Raw genomic sequence first — 13,809 nt, 5'->3', positions numbered from 1 at the left:
TGCTGAAGCCCAGGCAGGGCTGCAGGAGGCCAGTGAGGAAAGGGAGGGCAAAGGCTGCTGCCACGTGGATCTATCCCTCGGGCTCTTCCTTCTCAGCCGCAGCGCTACATAATAAATATACTTGTACTTTGGAATTATTACAACTGCTTTTGTCCATGCGGCATCCTAAGGGCACTTGCTGGCTCTTACCCATACAGTCACACTATTATTGAATAACAGTTGAAAGAAAACAAAAGTAGCTCCTGCTGTGCACATAAGGTGATGGAAAAAGGTCACACGTGAACACTACTGTAGAGGGTGGGAACACAGACATTTCTACCCCACTGCTTCTGGGCGAATGGTGCCATGGGCTGGCCCAACATTTGGCTCATGGGTGTTTTAATCAGATTTTCCCTTTTGGTTGTTGCTGAGGGACAGTAGTTTGCAAATTCTCCAATCAAGTTTGGGCCTCACTACAACATCCTATGTGTCACTGCCATGGTCAGTCCTTTTTCTAATTGCTGTCTATGTGTGGTCCTCAGAAGAGTTTTGCTTTTTTCTTCATGTCGTTGCGTCTCCAAAGAGGTAACTTGTCAAAATCCTGGATGGACATTCCAAAGATTTCCCGAAACACTTCTGGGGCTAAGTGGCGCTGTGACGGGAGAAGAGAACAGTGGTCAGCCCTGATGGCCACATGGATGACCTTGAGAGTTGCTCTCCAGTTTATAAGTAATTGTTTTGAAGAGCAAAAGGCAGAATGATGGAAGAGGAGTTTATCTCTGAGGCTTCTTAGCAGGCACTGGACCCAGTGGTTCCTTACCTGGCCAGGCCAGGTGAGGCACCCTTCCTACCAAAGAAAAGAGCTGGTGGAGTATTAATGATGATTGTAATAACACTGAATGGCGATGGGGCACGGTAAGATGACTCATTATGCTGGAGGTGACTCCACTTCAGGTCCTTGGGACGCTGAGGAGATGCGGGGAAAATGGACCAGAGCAATAAGAAAGCCGGAAAGAGACTTCCAGAGTGGTCCTTTGGCAGCCCTGAGGCTTTTTCCTGGCTCAGCAGTGGGAGTTCAGATGGATGCTTGGTCTACTGAGGAGACCAAGAACTTCAATCTCTTGTCCGCCTAGTAAAGTTCTCTTAGGATAGTGGAGCCTTTATTCTCTGTGCCAGCCTGACCTCACATACAGATGTACTGCTTTTTGTCAGAGAAAATTAATGATTCTTTATGAGATTAGCAGCCAGAGTTTTTCTTAATTAAAACCATTCAGATGGAAAAGTACAAAGATCAGTCTTCCACATCTAAGGAGGTCTTGGGTATGTGTACCCAGCTAACCCTTCGACAAGGAATGTGGAAACAGCCAAGGGAGAAACTTGCCTAGTACACTCCTCTTTATTGAACGCTCCCTCCCCAATCTCAACAAACTCAACCCAGGCTCAGAGAAAGATAAGGATTTGGGGGTATCTGAAGAGTGATGGAGACTCCATTCTACATCACCAGCCATAAATTAGGGCAACATCAAATTTCCAGAGAAAGTGACTAAAATCATACTGCAACTCCTGGGTTGTTCTTCTGAATTTTACCATACATTTTTATGCTCATCTCTTAAATACAAATTTGGGTTTTCCTCCAAGTTAGCTTAGTTTAACCTAGGTTGATCCTTTTTATTTTTTGCCTTAACTGGAACATTTCTTAGGGGAAAGTTGCGGAAAATGCACAGGAATATGCAGTTGGGACAAGTTTTTTTGTTTGTTTGTTGTTGTTTTTTTACCTCTAGCCTGGTTCTGTCCACGTCTCTTAGGATTTTGCTGCGCCCTCTGTTGGTCACCATCAGCATTTCATATGGAAATATCTGAGAAGCAAAGAAAAACACCTAGAATACTGCTGTCCATTTTTTTTTTTTTTTTTTTTGGCCATGTGGCATGTGGGATCTTAGATCAACTAGGGATCAAACCCGTGCCCCCTGCAGTGGAAGTGCGGAGCCCTAACCACTGGACTGCCAGGGAAAAATTCCCACCGCTGTCCATTTTATCAACAAGCAGAAGCTACCTAAAATCTAAGACTCCCAAGATAGAGCTTCTAAGACACTATGGTTAGAGTATTAGAGTGATGGGTGTTCCTCACTCAAGTCTCCAGCAGACAGGGGCAGGTTCCTATACATTCCCAATACCCACAAGTGTCTCATGTGGCACTGTGCCTCTGGAGGGCATTGCTGAGTAAAAGAATACAACTTACTATGTATTGGGGATGAAGGTAAAAATTAGAAGAGAATTGAAATTACAGGTTTATGTTTTACAAGGCAGTACACATTTGTAGGGTTAAACAATCTCGTTCCATGTCCAGCTCATGAATCCAGGGAGCCATGCAGCCCCAGAAGCAGTGTTTTGGTAGATGATGTATTGAAATAAGCGCCAGTTAGAGTCACCAAGGAGCACAGCTCTTGGATACCTCTGGAGTCACAGGATGTTCTGGAGCTGGGGCAACCAATCATCCCAGTTTGCTTGGGACTAAGGAGGATCCCAGGACGCAAGACTTTCGGTGCTATAACCAGGAAGGTCTTGGGCAACCTAGGATGTGTTGGTCACCCTATCCGGAGGGGGCTGCAGCTGCTCCACATGGAGCAGGCTTTGCCATGCTCATGGCAGGGGCCACGTAGACACCAAGGTCATAGGAGAGAAGTGCTGGCACTTCACTGGGAACACACAGCACCAGACCCAGTGAGGGCTTAAACCTGCTGACTTGGTGTGACAAAAGCCACAGAGTGGAAAGATGCTTTATGACACAGCTTGCCCCAATGTACTGGCCTGGAGCCAAGTGGGTCTCAACCCTGAAAATGGTGAAAAAGATAGAAAATCAAATCTTTTTAGGGTTATGTCCCAGTTTCATTCCATGTGAGAGGAAAGAGAAAAAGAGCCACACTTGCCTTTGGTTCCAACATGTTAGGCATGGAGACACCCCGGTCCATCCTCATTCCAGGCATGTGGCCATCTGGGAGGGTCTGCAGCAGAAATGCAGGTTTCAGGAGCGGCCCATGGCAGCATGGGGAGCTGAGGGAGAGCTCTGTGGGCTCCTAGACCTCCCTGTTTGGGTCTCAAATCTTCACTGCCATTTTAGAGATGTGTCACCTTAATTACCATGGATTTTTCAAAATAAGCTCCTTGTTAAATAAAAGCAGGGATAGTGGGAATGCTGCTCTTTTATACTCCAGCTGATGAAAGATTTTGGCTTAATAACTACTGACTAATCCCTGAATGTAGGCTGCACGTGTTAAAGTATATGGTACATCAAAGAATTGCCAGGTCTATGCTTGTTTTTTTCTTTCTTTTTTTAATTCTAATCTTAGCTTTCTTTGCATTTTTCCCCTTTTCTCATTCTCCATTATCATTTTACAAGGTTTAGGTTCTAAGAAAAAAGGAATGGTACCACAGCAGCTCTTTCCTATTGGCCAAGACAGGGGTTTCTTTTCATCTGTGACCACACAGAGGAGGGGAGGGCCTCAAGGAGTGAGTGGTTATAACTAAAAGAAAAAGCAACTGTATGTGTGTGGACCCTTGATGCAGGTCCACTTCCACCCCAGAGAGGACTCTCCAAAGGCAGAGCAAGAGGTCCTCGGACACCTGGTGTGGCTCATGCAGGCCTGCAGGACCAGCTTGACCTGGGCGCCAGGCATGCCTGCTGCTCAGGGCTCCTCACATCTGTGGACTAACGATTAGATGGATCAACTAAAGTCAGGGTCTTCTCAACAGAAACCCTTCCCTGGAGCAGCAGAACATGTCTGGATGGTGCAAAGGCTGTTTTGCTGGTGTGGCCAACTTGAGAGACACAGTGTTCCATACCTGGTAGTCTGGAAAGGAAAGAAAAAGAAACTCTCAGAAGGGCAAGCCCATAGAAAAATATGGAAACATCAACAGAGATTATAACCTATTGCAATTCTCCAGACACTCCCCAACAAGCCACGCTCTCCCGGCTCCGGGTCTCTGCGCACACTGCCTGGCTGCTCCCTGAAGCTGGAAGATGCCCGCTCTGGTTTTAGTTATCAGTTTAAACACCTTTCTTGTGGAAGCTGACACCCTGAAGGTGTTTCTCCCTTCTCTCTGCATCTCCGATCATAGCCTTTTTTTTTTTTTTTTTTTTTTTTTTTTTGCGGTACGCGGGCCTCTCACAGTTGTGGCCTCTCCCGTTGCGGAGCACAGGCTCCGGACGCGCAGGCTCAGCGGCCACGGCTCATGGGCGCAGCCGCTCCACGGCATGTGGGATCTTCCCAGACCGGGGCACGAACCCGTGTCCCCTACATCGGCAGGCGGACTCTCAACCACTGCGCCACCAGGGAAGCCCCCGATCATAGCATTTATCTCGCAGACTTTCTCTCTCTCTTTCTGTCTCTGTCACATGCATTTTTTATTAGTTATCTATTTTACACATAGTAGTGTACATATGTCAATCCCAATCTCCCAGTTCAGCCCAGCCCTGCCCCCCGCTTTCCCCCCTTGGTGTCCATACATTTGTTCTCTACATCTGTGTCTCTGTTTCTGCCTTGCACACCAGTTCATCTGTAGCCACATGCATTTTGAAGGTAGGCCCATGTCTTGCTTATCACGGTACTTCCAGGGATATAATTAGTGCTCAGCACATAGTAGGAGCAATGAATTCCCTCCTACAAACTCGCTTCTTGTGGTCTCACATCAGGAGAGATCCTCTGGGATTTTAATAAATGCCCTGATGGCTCAGAGGACAGATGTGATCTGACCGTAGGACGTGACACAGACTGAGCCCAGCCAACATGCCTGTGACAGCACAGCCCCTTCTTCCCCTTGGTCAGCCAACACCCGGCCGCAGGGGCCTCACCTCGCACTCCCCCGCTGACATCCCCATAGCTGTTGTACTGAGCAAAGTCTGTAGAAACAGGCTGAAATGAAGAAAAACACACCATTAGAAAATCTGCTCCACAGTACTCGTTTTGGAGTCAGGTGAAAAGGAATAGGATTTACAAAATGCTATTATGTTTCCTACGTAGTTCTTCTATGAAATCCCTGTGTTTTGTGGTATATCCTACGCTACTGCTCAGCAGGTCCTTGGCAAGCAAGTATCTCTTGCTGATAAATAAAAACACATTTTTCCACATCACAGCTACGCAGTTACACTTGTTCTATGCTTTGTGGGGAGGGAGGTTGTAACAAACCTTCCTGTATCTTTTTAGAGCAGAGATAATGGCTCCACTAATTACTTTTTGCTTGACTGTAGAAATATTTGGCACACAACTAATCTAGTCTTCCCATAAGCTTATAAAGGCTATTCTTTTATCTAAAGTCAATTTCTCTTTCTCTCAATAGAAATATCTTATTTTGCCTGTAACGCAAAGTGATTTACCAGGAGAGCAGGGTGATTACAGTTTTCATTATATCCAACACTGAGATCATACTGTCAGATGTATTCAGACAATACATCAGCACTTCAACCAGGACTCAAGAGGGAAGAGACTCAGAAACGAGTAATTGAGAAATCTCACCCGGTGAAGCCCGTTTTTCCCATAGCCTGGGAGAGATGAGGTTTTCGAGGATAGAGCATGTGAAGCTGAATAAGAGAAAGATAAAAAAAGTAATCATTAGGAACCCGAAGTCCAATTATTTCATGAAGTCGGCAGTGTATCTTCTACCCTACAGAATAGAAGATTTAGAAAAAAACAATCCAAATATTGGGCTCAAGTGTTCATAAAATGCCACCATGTTTGGGTGATGCAGGGGATGCGTGAGCAGTGAAATTTTCGAGGAGGGATGGGGAAGAAAGAAGTGCTTGGCATCTCTGAATCCTCAACACAATCCTAATAATGATGTAGTATTTCCATTTTACAGGAGAAGAAATAGGGGCTAATAGAAAGTTAAGTATCTTGCCCACGGTTGCTCAGCTTGTAAAGATCTAAGCAATGATCTAAACCCAGGGCTACTGGGATACATAGGCCCAAGCCCCAGTTGGTATGGCAGCGAAAACTGATCTGGAGGCCTACACTTAAGTTACCGAGATCTACTGGCCAACCACAGTTGGACTCCTGGGAGGCTTGGGATAGGGTATCCCATTGATCAACAGCGTGGACACCTCATAAACTGTTGGGCTTTGGAGGGAGTAGACCTGGGCTTGAGCTTTGGCTCTGCAACTTAACACCTCTGCATCTTCGGGCACCGTATTCCATCTTGTTAAGTCTTCATTTCTTTCTTTCTTTTTTTTTTTTTTTTTTTTTAATGGGCTCTTCCCGGACTGGGGCACAAACCCGTGTCCCCTGCATCGGCAGGCGGACTCTCAACCACTGCGCCACCAGGGAAGCCCGTAAGTCTTCATTTCTTGACCCATGTAGACACAGTGCTATTTACTTTTATACAACAGAATTGCAGAATTGGAAGGAACTCTGAAGATTACTAAACTACCGAATCCAAGATTAATGCCAGTGACACATCTATGAGAAGCAGCAGGGCATTCCGGTTAAGGGTGTAGCCTCTGGGGTTATAATACTTGGACGCCTAAACCTTCGTTTCGGTAGTTATCAGCAATGTGACATCGGGTAAGTTACTTAAACTTCCCTTTACTTGTCTCCTGATCTACAAAATGGGTTAGATGATAATACTCATAATATCATCTAGTTCATTGGTATGTTGTGAAGATTAAATGAAATAATGTTTGGCAGAAGTGTTTGCATAGGAAACACTAAACACATGTTTAAAGGAATCCTCAGGAGAGAAAATTATGCACTAGTTCACAACATGTGAGAACATATCTTGCGGGTTAAAAGAGAACAGGCTTATGACAAGTATAAGCAGAGGAAAATATACCGAAAGACTAGTTCAGCCCAGTAGATAAGTCATCTCTTTCAAAAGTATCAACAACAGCACTGTTAGCCCTCAGCTCTTAAACTGAATATACTAGAGGCATAATACTTTGAAAAAATTGTTCATGCTCTCTACAGTTAAAAAGCGTTCTGTTCTTGGACTTCCGTGGCGGTCCAGTGGTTAAGACTCTGTGCTTCCACTGCAGGGGGCACGCGTTCAGTCCCTGGTTTAGGGAACTAATGTCCCACAGTGCAACCAAATCAAAAAAAAGGGAAAAATTATAAAAAGCATTCTGTTCTCTATGAGGATTTTCTTTTTGCCGCTTCCCTCTGAGATGTATGTTCTAGAAGGTAGACCCAGCACAAGGGAACTGACCCCTCTTGGTTCCTGAGACCATCCAAGGGCTCCCCCTATTTCCAACGGGAAGGAAACACACATTTAAGGAAGAGCCGTGGCAGGCTCTTAAGCTAAGTTGACATGACATAGGATTCTTACACTTCCTTTCCTATGGAACACTCTGCAGATTCCACCAGAAACCACCCTGCCTCTCCTGGAACCGTCAAAATAGGCTCCTTGCAGGCAGCTGGCCAGCTCCTGGCTCAGGGAAGGCGGTGGGTCTGCTGCTCACCTGAGCTGATGGAAGAATCATAGCGCCCGGCGGCCAGGGTGGACCTCCCCCGGCCCTCCCCCTCCTTCTCCATCTCTTCTTTCAGTATCAACTGGCCCAGGCCCGAGTTGAGCTATTCACAGAGAAAAGAAAAATGAAAGCGAAGCCCGCAATTACTTTTAGGGAACTGCAGTTTCTTTTTAGGAGATCCTGCAAGAAGTTCCTGACTCTGGAGAGGGCTGAGGCATATTGTCTCAGAGCCTGGTGGCTCCCCAAAAGGTTAGCCAGGTCTTGGACCTTGAACCCACCATAGTCCCTTCAATGGCAAGGCTCTGTTGCCCTAAACCAGGCTCCACATCAGAAGAACGTTCTCCCTCCTTTGCCCTCCCTGCAAAGCGCCAGCAGGTAGACTCAGGAGGGCAATGTGTGAGTATGTACAGATTTTTGATGTGGGAAGGGAAGACTGGGGATAGTAGCCTTTAAAGATAAATTACACTGATTTGTTTAAAAACAGGGGAAAAAATAATGCATTCTCATTGTACAGATTCTAGAAAACCCAGAAGGAAAGAAGAACCCATAATCCACCACTCAGAGACAACCACCATTTACATTCTGATCTGTATCTACCCAGTAGTTTTCTACGCACATAATATACAAAACTGGGAAGACATAATAAATGTAACTTTGTATCCTTATATAACTAGTATCATGTGCATTCCCCATATGATAAAGTATCTTTGGAAAATGACCCTTATTGGTAGGAGTTGATCATTTCTAGGCTCCCTCAACCCCAGGCCTTCTGGGATGCTGTGGGCCTATGCTAGAGACAGAGGGTGTAATGAGGATGTCTTAGTGACAGTCCATTTTATCCCCTCCCTCTTGGCCCAGATATACACACACAAGGTCCTATGAGTCCTGAGGAAAGACTTGGAGAAAGGCTCTTTCCCAAGGGAATCCCTTCAGCAGAGCCTACGTGAGGGAAGGAAGGTGTTGTACTACCTTGGAGTGCACTTTGGCTTTACCTGGCCTTTCAGCATCCTTTCAACACATGCACCACACACCCACACACCCCACACAGAGTCTCGCTCTCCTCGAAAAGGCCCAAACGTTCCGTGTCTCTCTGACCTCCAGGTCACCTCTTCCAGAACCCGCTAAGTATCTGCCTTACTACAGTCACTAGATGCCCATCTTGTCTCTCCTACTGGACCGTAAGGCCCTGAGGGCTGGGGGTACCTCCTGCTAATCTTGGTGGCTCGCCCATAGCAATCATTCAGTAACATGGATCGACAGAACCGAAGTGAAGGCTGCAGCAAAGCAGTTTAAGGACAAACCTTCATCAATTGCTCCTCTTGTAGCTGCCGGCGTCTCAGGAGTTCCTCGTCATCTTCCTCTCTGCCGCTAGATCTGCGTCTCATGTCAGCTCCTAAGTCCACAGCAAAGACAACCTCTCACATTAGCCCCACAGCAAGGGGAGCTCAAGGGACTAGTCCACCTGTGCTCAACGTGTCAGGCGGGCAAAGTCAGCAGTGGTCTTCAACATTCGTGAACAACACATGGGAAAAAAGAGCCTGCCACCAGTTCAGCTGGTTTCTTGAGACAATGGGCCCCGTTCGACAAGCCAGTCCAAAAATGTGATTCAGTAAGGCATGCCTCCCAACAATCTGATCTGCTCAGTTAGAACTCGGTTTGCCATTATGATTGGGTCTAAGTCATCCCACTGGCCACTGCTCAGAGCTTCCATAGTAGGTGGGAGGGGCATCTACGGTTATTATTTTGATGTCCCTGAGGTCATTGTTCAAATAGAGAGGAAGCCAAATTCATCTAGATACCATCAAATAGGTAAGACACTCTCTTGTGACGAATTTAAAAATCTTGTTTTCTTTTTCTGAATATTTAGGTTTGCCACCATACCATCACCCCGTCTCCTACCTCCAATAAATTCATTAAGAAGCATGCTTCAGTGGTTAAGGTTCCACGCTCCCAATGCAGGGGGCCCAGGTTCGATCCCTGGTCGGGGAACTAGATCCCACATGCATGCCACAACTAAGAGTTTGCACGCCACAACTAAGGAGCCCAAGTGTCACAACTAAGGAGGCAGCAAGCCACAACTAAGAAGCTCTCAAGCCACAACTAAGGAGCCCACCTGCTGCAACTAAGACCCAGTGCAACCAAATATTTTTTAAAAAAAGAAAAAAGAAGCATGCTTTATTTTTCTTTGAAGGGATGGGTCTCTAATGTTTCCTTGCTCTCAATCTTTCGGAAAATGGTCACAAGAGAGTTTTATACTAATGGGCCAATGAAAAGGGTTAATGCAGCTAAAAAGTTACTTATTTCAGTATAATAGAGCAGATCACGTATGATTTTTAAGCTTCCTGGAAAAGGGGAGATGGAGGGGAAAGGAGGAATCTGTCTGAATGGCTGGAAAATTAAGATAATTATCGCTTTTCCTAAGTGGCTTGGACTAATTTAGCTGTGGGAGGAGATAGGAAAGCCTGCTAATCTAATCAAAATAAACTCTAACTAATACCTTCAGGGTTTGATCAGTTGGAATAATGGACCAGAAGCTTTCTTCGTTTTGGAACCCCGAACTATTTAGTGATGACAGTTGGTAACAACAAAATATTAATTCTCCCCCAAAGTTTAGCTGTTTAATGTCCCTGCTATGCAGCACGACTGAACTAGGAACCTCAGCGGCCCCAAGAACTGCCTGAAGGACGTGGACCAGCAGAAAAAAAAAGCTGACGACTGAGTCTTAGTTTCTAAAATCATGAATATCAACGTGAATTTTCTCTCTTTACTCTACACTAACAAAAATGAATAGACATAAGTTTTCAAGAACTAGATACATCTTAAGTCAACATAACGTATAGAATACTTGTGAATAAGGAACCCAGGAGGTATAATAGATTTTTCTTTCAACTATTTCTATAGATATCAATTGCTTTAAAATCCACTTCTATTGCCTGTAAAAGTTATTCCAAAAATAACTTGGCGAAAAATAGCAGGATGAAGAAAATTTGGGAATTTTGGAAAATTGAAGGCCTTTTAGGTTGTCAACAGAAATGTGATAAGATCGTCATATCTTTGTAAAGCTGACTCACTAAATTTTCAGTACTAGCTTCTGAGTTTGCTAATACCATTTTTTAGGGCCAAGTGATTTCACTAATGACAGTAAACACAGTAAACACACAGACACAGTTCTAAAGCATAAATGTGTGGTTCAAAGCAAAGAATGAAACAGCTCAAATGTGACATTTTAGCACAGAAGTCATGGAAATGACAGATGTGAAATCATGTAACTTTACATGAGTAATATTCCAGAACACCTGCTACTCTGTAACAAGCCCTTCTTAGTAATGGAGAACATGATCAGGCAAGAAAAATGAAAGGGCTTCAGTGTTAAGATTGGTTGTTAAGAGAATTGTAATTACAACCCAGAAATCGTCTAAAACAAACTTAATTCAAAGAAGTCACACTTCTGTGGACACTCAGTAAATCCACCCACTATGCTTTAACTATACAGAACGAAGTTTTTGGCAGGAGGCTTTGATTCAACTATGTTCAATAGAGTTACTGGGGCTTCCCTGGTGGTGCAGTGGTTGGGAGTCCGCCTGCCAATGCGGGGGACACGGATTCGTGCCCCGGTCTGGGAGGATCCCACATGCTTCAGAGCAGCTGGGCCTGTGAGCCATGGCTGCTGGGCCTGCGCGTCCAGAGCCTGTGCTCCGCGACGGGAGAGGGCGCAACGGCGAGAGGCCCCCGGACCCCAAAAAAAAAAAAAAAAAAAAAAAGTTACTGACTTTACAATAATAACTGAGAGTCCATGCAAAACACCCGTTTTAGACCAGTTCTGCACCTCACTGGGTTTGGTTAGCACAAGGCTCTGGTGGTTGGGTTTTTGAAGCATTCTGCACACACATTAACACTACCTTAGTTCTTTTCACTGTTCTAACTCTTGGTCATACTTTTCTTTAAAAATCTTTACACTAGGACACATTTCCTTGCATATTTTTAAGCACTGCATTTTGAGTTCTCCTAGCAATTTGTCCATTTGGCTTAGCTGCTACAGTTGCATACCTATGGCGGCAAGTGAGGGGGGACCAGGCCAGTGGTCCGTCTCAATCTTTGGTATCTCGGTGGGGTCTGGAGCCTGGGCTGCTGGGAACTTGGAAAACTTGATGATGTCTTCTGAAGACTTGCTCTGGGCTGCCAAGGCAGCTGCATCTGGATGGGAATCAGGGGCAGCTTAGCTATCGGTCTGTAAGGCCATGGTAGTACAATCCTCTTACATAGTCTTCTCGTGCTCTGGCAAAAAGTGTGAACTCCAGAGAGCTGTTTATCACCATTATCAATCACCCCGTCACTAATAGTTCCTAGTGACAACTCCACTCATCCTCCTTACGTTCTGCCAGAAGCAAAGCTTCATTCTACATCTGTTCTACATCTGAAAAATCTTGTTCCAGAGCTGTGCTGTCCAATACTAGCTCGAGCTACACGTGGCTATTTACATTTAAATTAATACAATTAAATAAAACAAATGATTAATAAAATTAAAATTCAGTTCCTCAGTGGCACTAGCCACATATAATGTGATCCATACCTACACGTGATTAGCGGCTACTGTATTGGACAGTATAATTATAGAACATTTCCATCATCACTGAAAGTTTCACTGGACAATTCTAGAGCAATTAGAAATTTGAATCTAGTTAATTTGAAATTAAAGAGGTTAGTGAAAAGTATGACATTGTCACTTGACAGTAGGTGTTAATCATAAGAGAGTTGGTTGGCTTTGAATTTTTGTGGCTTCTCAGCCACAAAAATATTGGTCCGGTTCATTTCGATCCTTGCCTATTGTATATGTGTCCTTGATTCCTAGGTGAAGTGGCAGCAGGAAAATCCACTGTCAGCTTGCAGGAATTTAGCCTTGAGACTTGGGTTTGCCATACCCACTCGTTGTTTTGTTCAAGGGGCTGCATATACAAATGAGTCATCCAGCTTTAAAACCACAAAAGCCAGAATAGGAGCAGCATTAGTTCACAGAGTTATTAATGGCTGTGCTGATAGGTGGAGTCATTGGCTTAGAGCCCCAAATGGAATCACAGAAATGGAGTAAAACAAACCAGGTTAAATGGTCAGTCCCTGATTCTGGCTAATTCTGCATGCTGACCTGGGATGTTACTAAACATTTCACAATATATTTATAATGCTATAAATAAAATCTGCCCCCCTCCCTGGGCTCATAGATTTTTAAATCTGGAAGTAACTTTTTGAATTTTCATCTCCAATTCCACATTTTTTCAGTAACTTTCTGGGTCTCAGTTTGCTTAAGTAACTTGACTGAGGTCGCCCTACATAATAATAAGGGGTAAATTCTCAGCCAGGCATGGAACAGTGTTTTTCTGAATTTCTAACCTCATGAGTATAAAAGGTAAAATCAGCTTGGAAAACACTGCACACTATATCCTCTTCTTAAAGAAGGACAATATGTGTTAGCATATTAAAGACTAAGAAGTATGACTTTATTTAAGTCGAGCATTTTCCAAATGCACAGGGCATAGACACCAGTTTTTGGTATGACATCTATTTCTATCACAGAGAACTGCTATTTTGCAGAATGTCCTTTGGGATGTACGGCTCTGGTTGTGCTACTCTTAACTACAAGAGACTGAAAGAAAGTAAAGAGTAAAGTCAAAGTCAATTTCACAAAAAGAAGCAAACTAATCCCTTCCAAATAAATAACCTAACATTACCCTATCTTTTAAAATCTTAATTATTTGATTATTTTTATTTGGAGAGGCAGCGTCTTAGAGATTTTAGTATTTTAAAAAAAAGTCTCTATAAACTGATAAATCAAACTGGGAATCTTATTCTTAAATTAAAAAAAAAATTTTTTTTAAAGCCAGACTTCAAACAGTACTTACGCATTAGAATTGGTGAAGTCAGTAAACATTCACATGTTAATGAGTGGGTGAGAAGACATTAAACCGTAAAAAAAGCAAACAAAAACAAGGTTAAGAAACTTAAAAAAGCAAGCACATGGTGTAAACAAAAAAAAAAAAAAAAAAAAAAAACACAGATGAAGAAAAAAAATCATAGTTCTAGAACCATTACAATACATACATTCTTTTTCCCCTAGAATGTTGGCCTGAAATTTTTTTCCTTTTTGCATTTTCAACTTTATTTGCTTTTCATGTCATCCTAAGCCTTTAGGACTCATTAATGTCAACTGGATTCTAAAGGCAGCCTTCAAACTTCCAGGCACAATTTGTGTATAATTTTCTGAAATCACCTGGAGACCAGTCTTGGCTTTCTACCCATTCACAAAGATTTATAGCAGCTGAATCTATAGAGACCTAATAATGTTGGAGGGAAATGTGATTTACAAAGAGTAATATGATTTC

General features: G+C 43.8%; 1 protein-coding gene across 5 annotated transcripts in view; it reads right to left on the bottom strand.

Moving 5' to 3' along the window:
• ABLIM1 (actin binding LIM protein 1) overlaps positions 1 to 13,809 on the bottom strand; it is a 227,775-nt gene that overhangs the window by 132 nt on the left and 213,834 nt on the right. For 3 of the 5 annotated variants that reach the window (XM_007469611.1, XM_007469612.1, XM_007469609.1), the window contains 9 exons: positions 11,483 to 11,623; positions 8,737 to 8,828; positions 7,427 to 7,538; positions 5,490 to 5,554; positions 4,829 to 4,889; positions 3,820 to 3,827; positions 2,907 to 2,981; positions 1,755 to 1,835; positions 1 to 631 (listed from right to left, as the gene is read on the bottom strand). The exon at positions 1 to 631 is cut by the window's left edge and continues 132 nt beyond it. In XM_007469611.1, coding sequence (XP_007469673.1) covers positions 518 to 631; positions 1,755 to 1,835; positions 2,907 to 2,981; positions 3,820 to 3,827; positions 4,829 to 4,889; positions 5,490 to 5,554; positions 7,427 to 7,538; positions 8,737 to 8,828; positions 11,483 to 11,623 — 749 coding nt within the window. In that variant the 3' untranslated portion in view covers positions 1 to 517. Of the gene's footprint in view, positions 632 to 1,754; positions 1,836 to 2,906; positions 2,982 to 3,819; positions 3,828 to 4,828; positions 4,890 to 5,489; positions 5,555 to 7,426; positions 7,539 to 8,736; positions 8,829 to 11,482; positions 11,630 to 13,809 lie in introns of all 5 variants that reach the window. The other 2 variants (XM_007469610.1, XM_007469613.1) reach the window with 2 other exon arrangements.

This window comes from Lipotes vexillifer, unplaced genomic scaffold (assembly GCF_000442215.2).
Source record: "Lipotes vexillifer unplaced genomic scaffold, Lipotes_vexillifer_v1.1 scaffold240, whole genome shotgun sequence".
NCBI lineage: Eukaryota > Metazoa > Chordata > Mammalia > Artiodactyla > Lipotidae > Lipotes > Lipotes vexillifer.
Note: the sequence above shows the minus strand (reverse complement) of the source record. Positions and strands in the feature narration are given on the sequence as shown.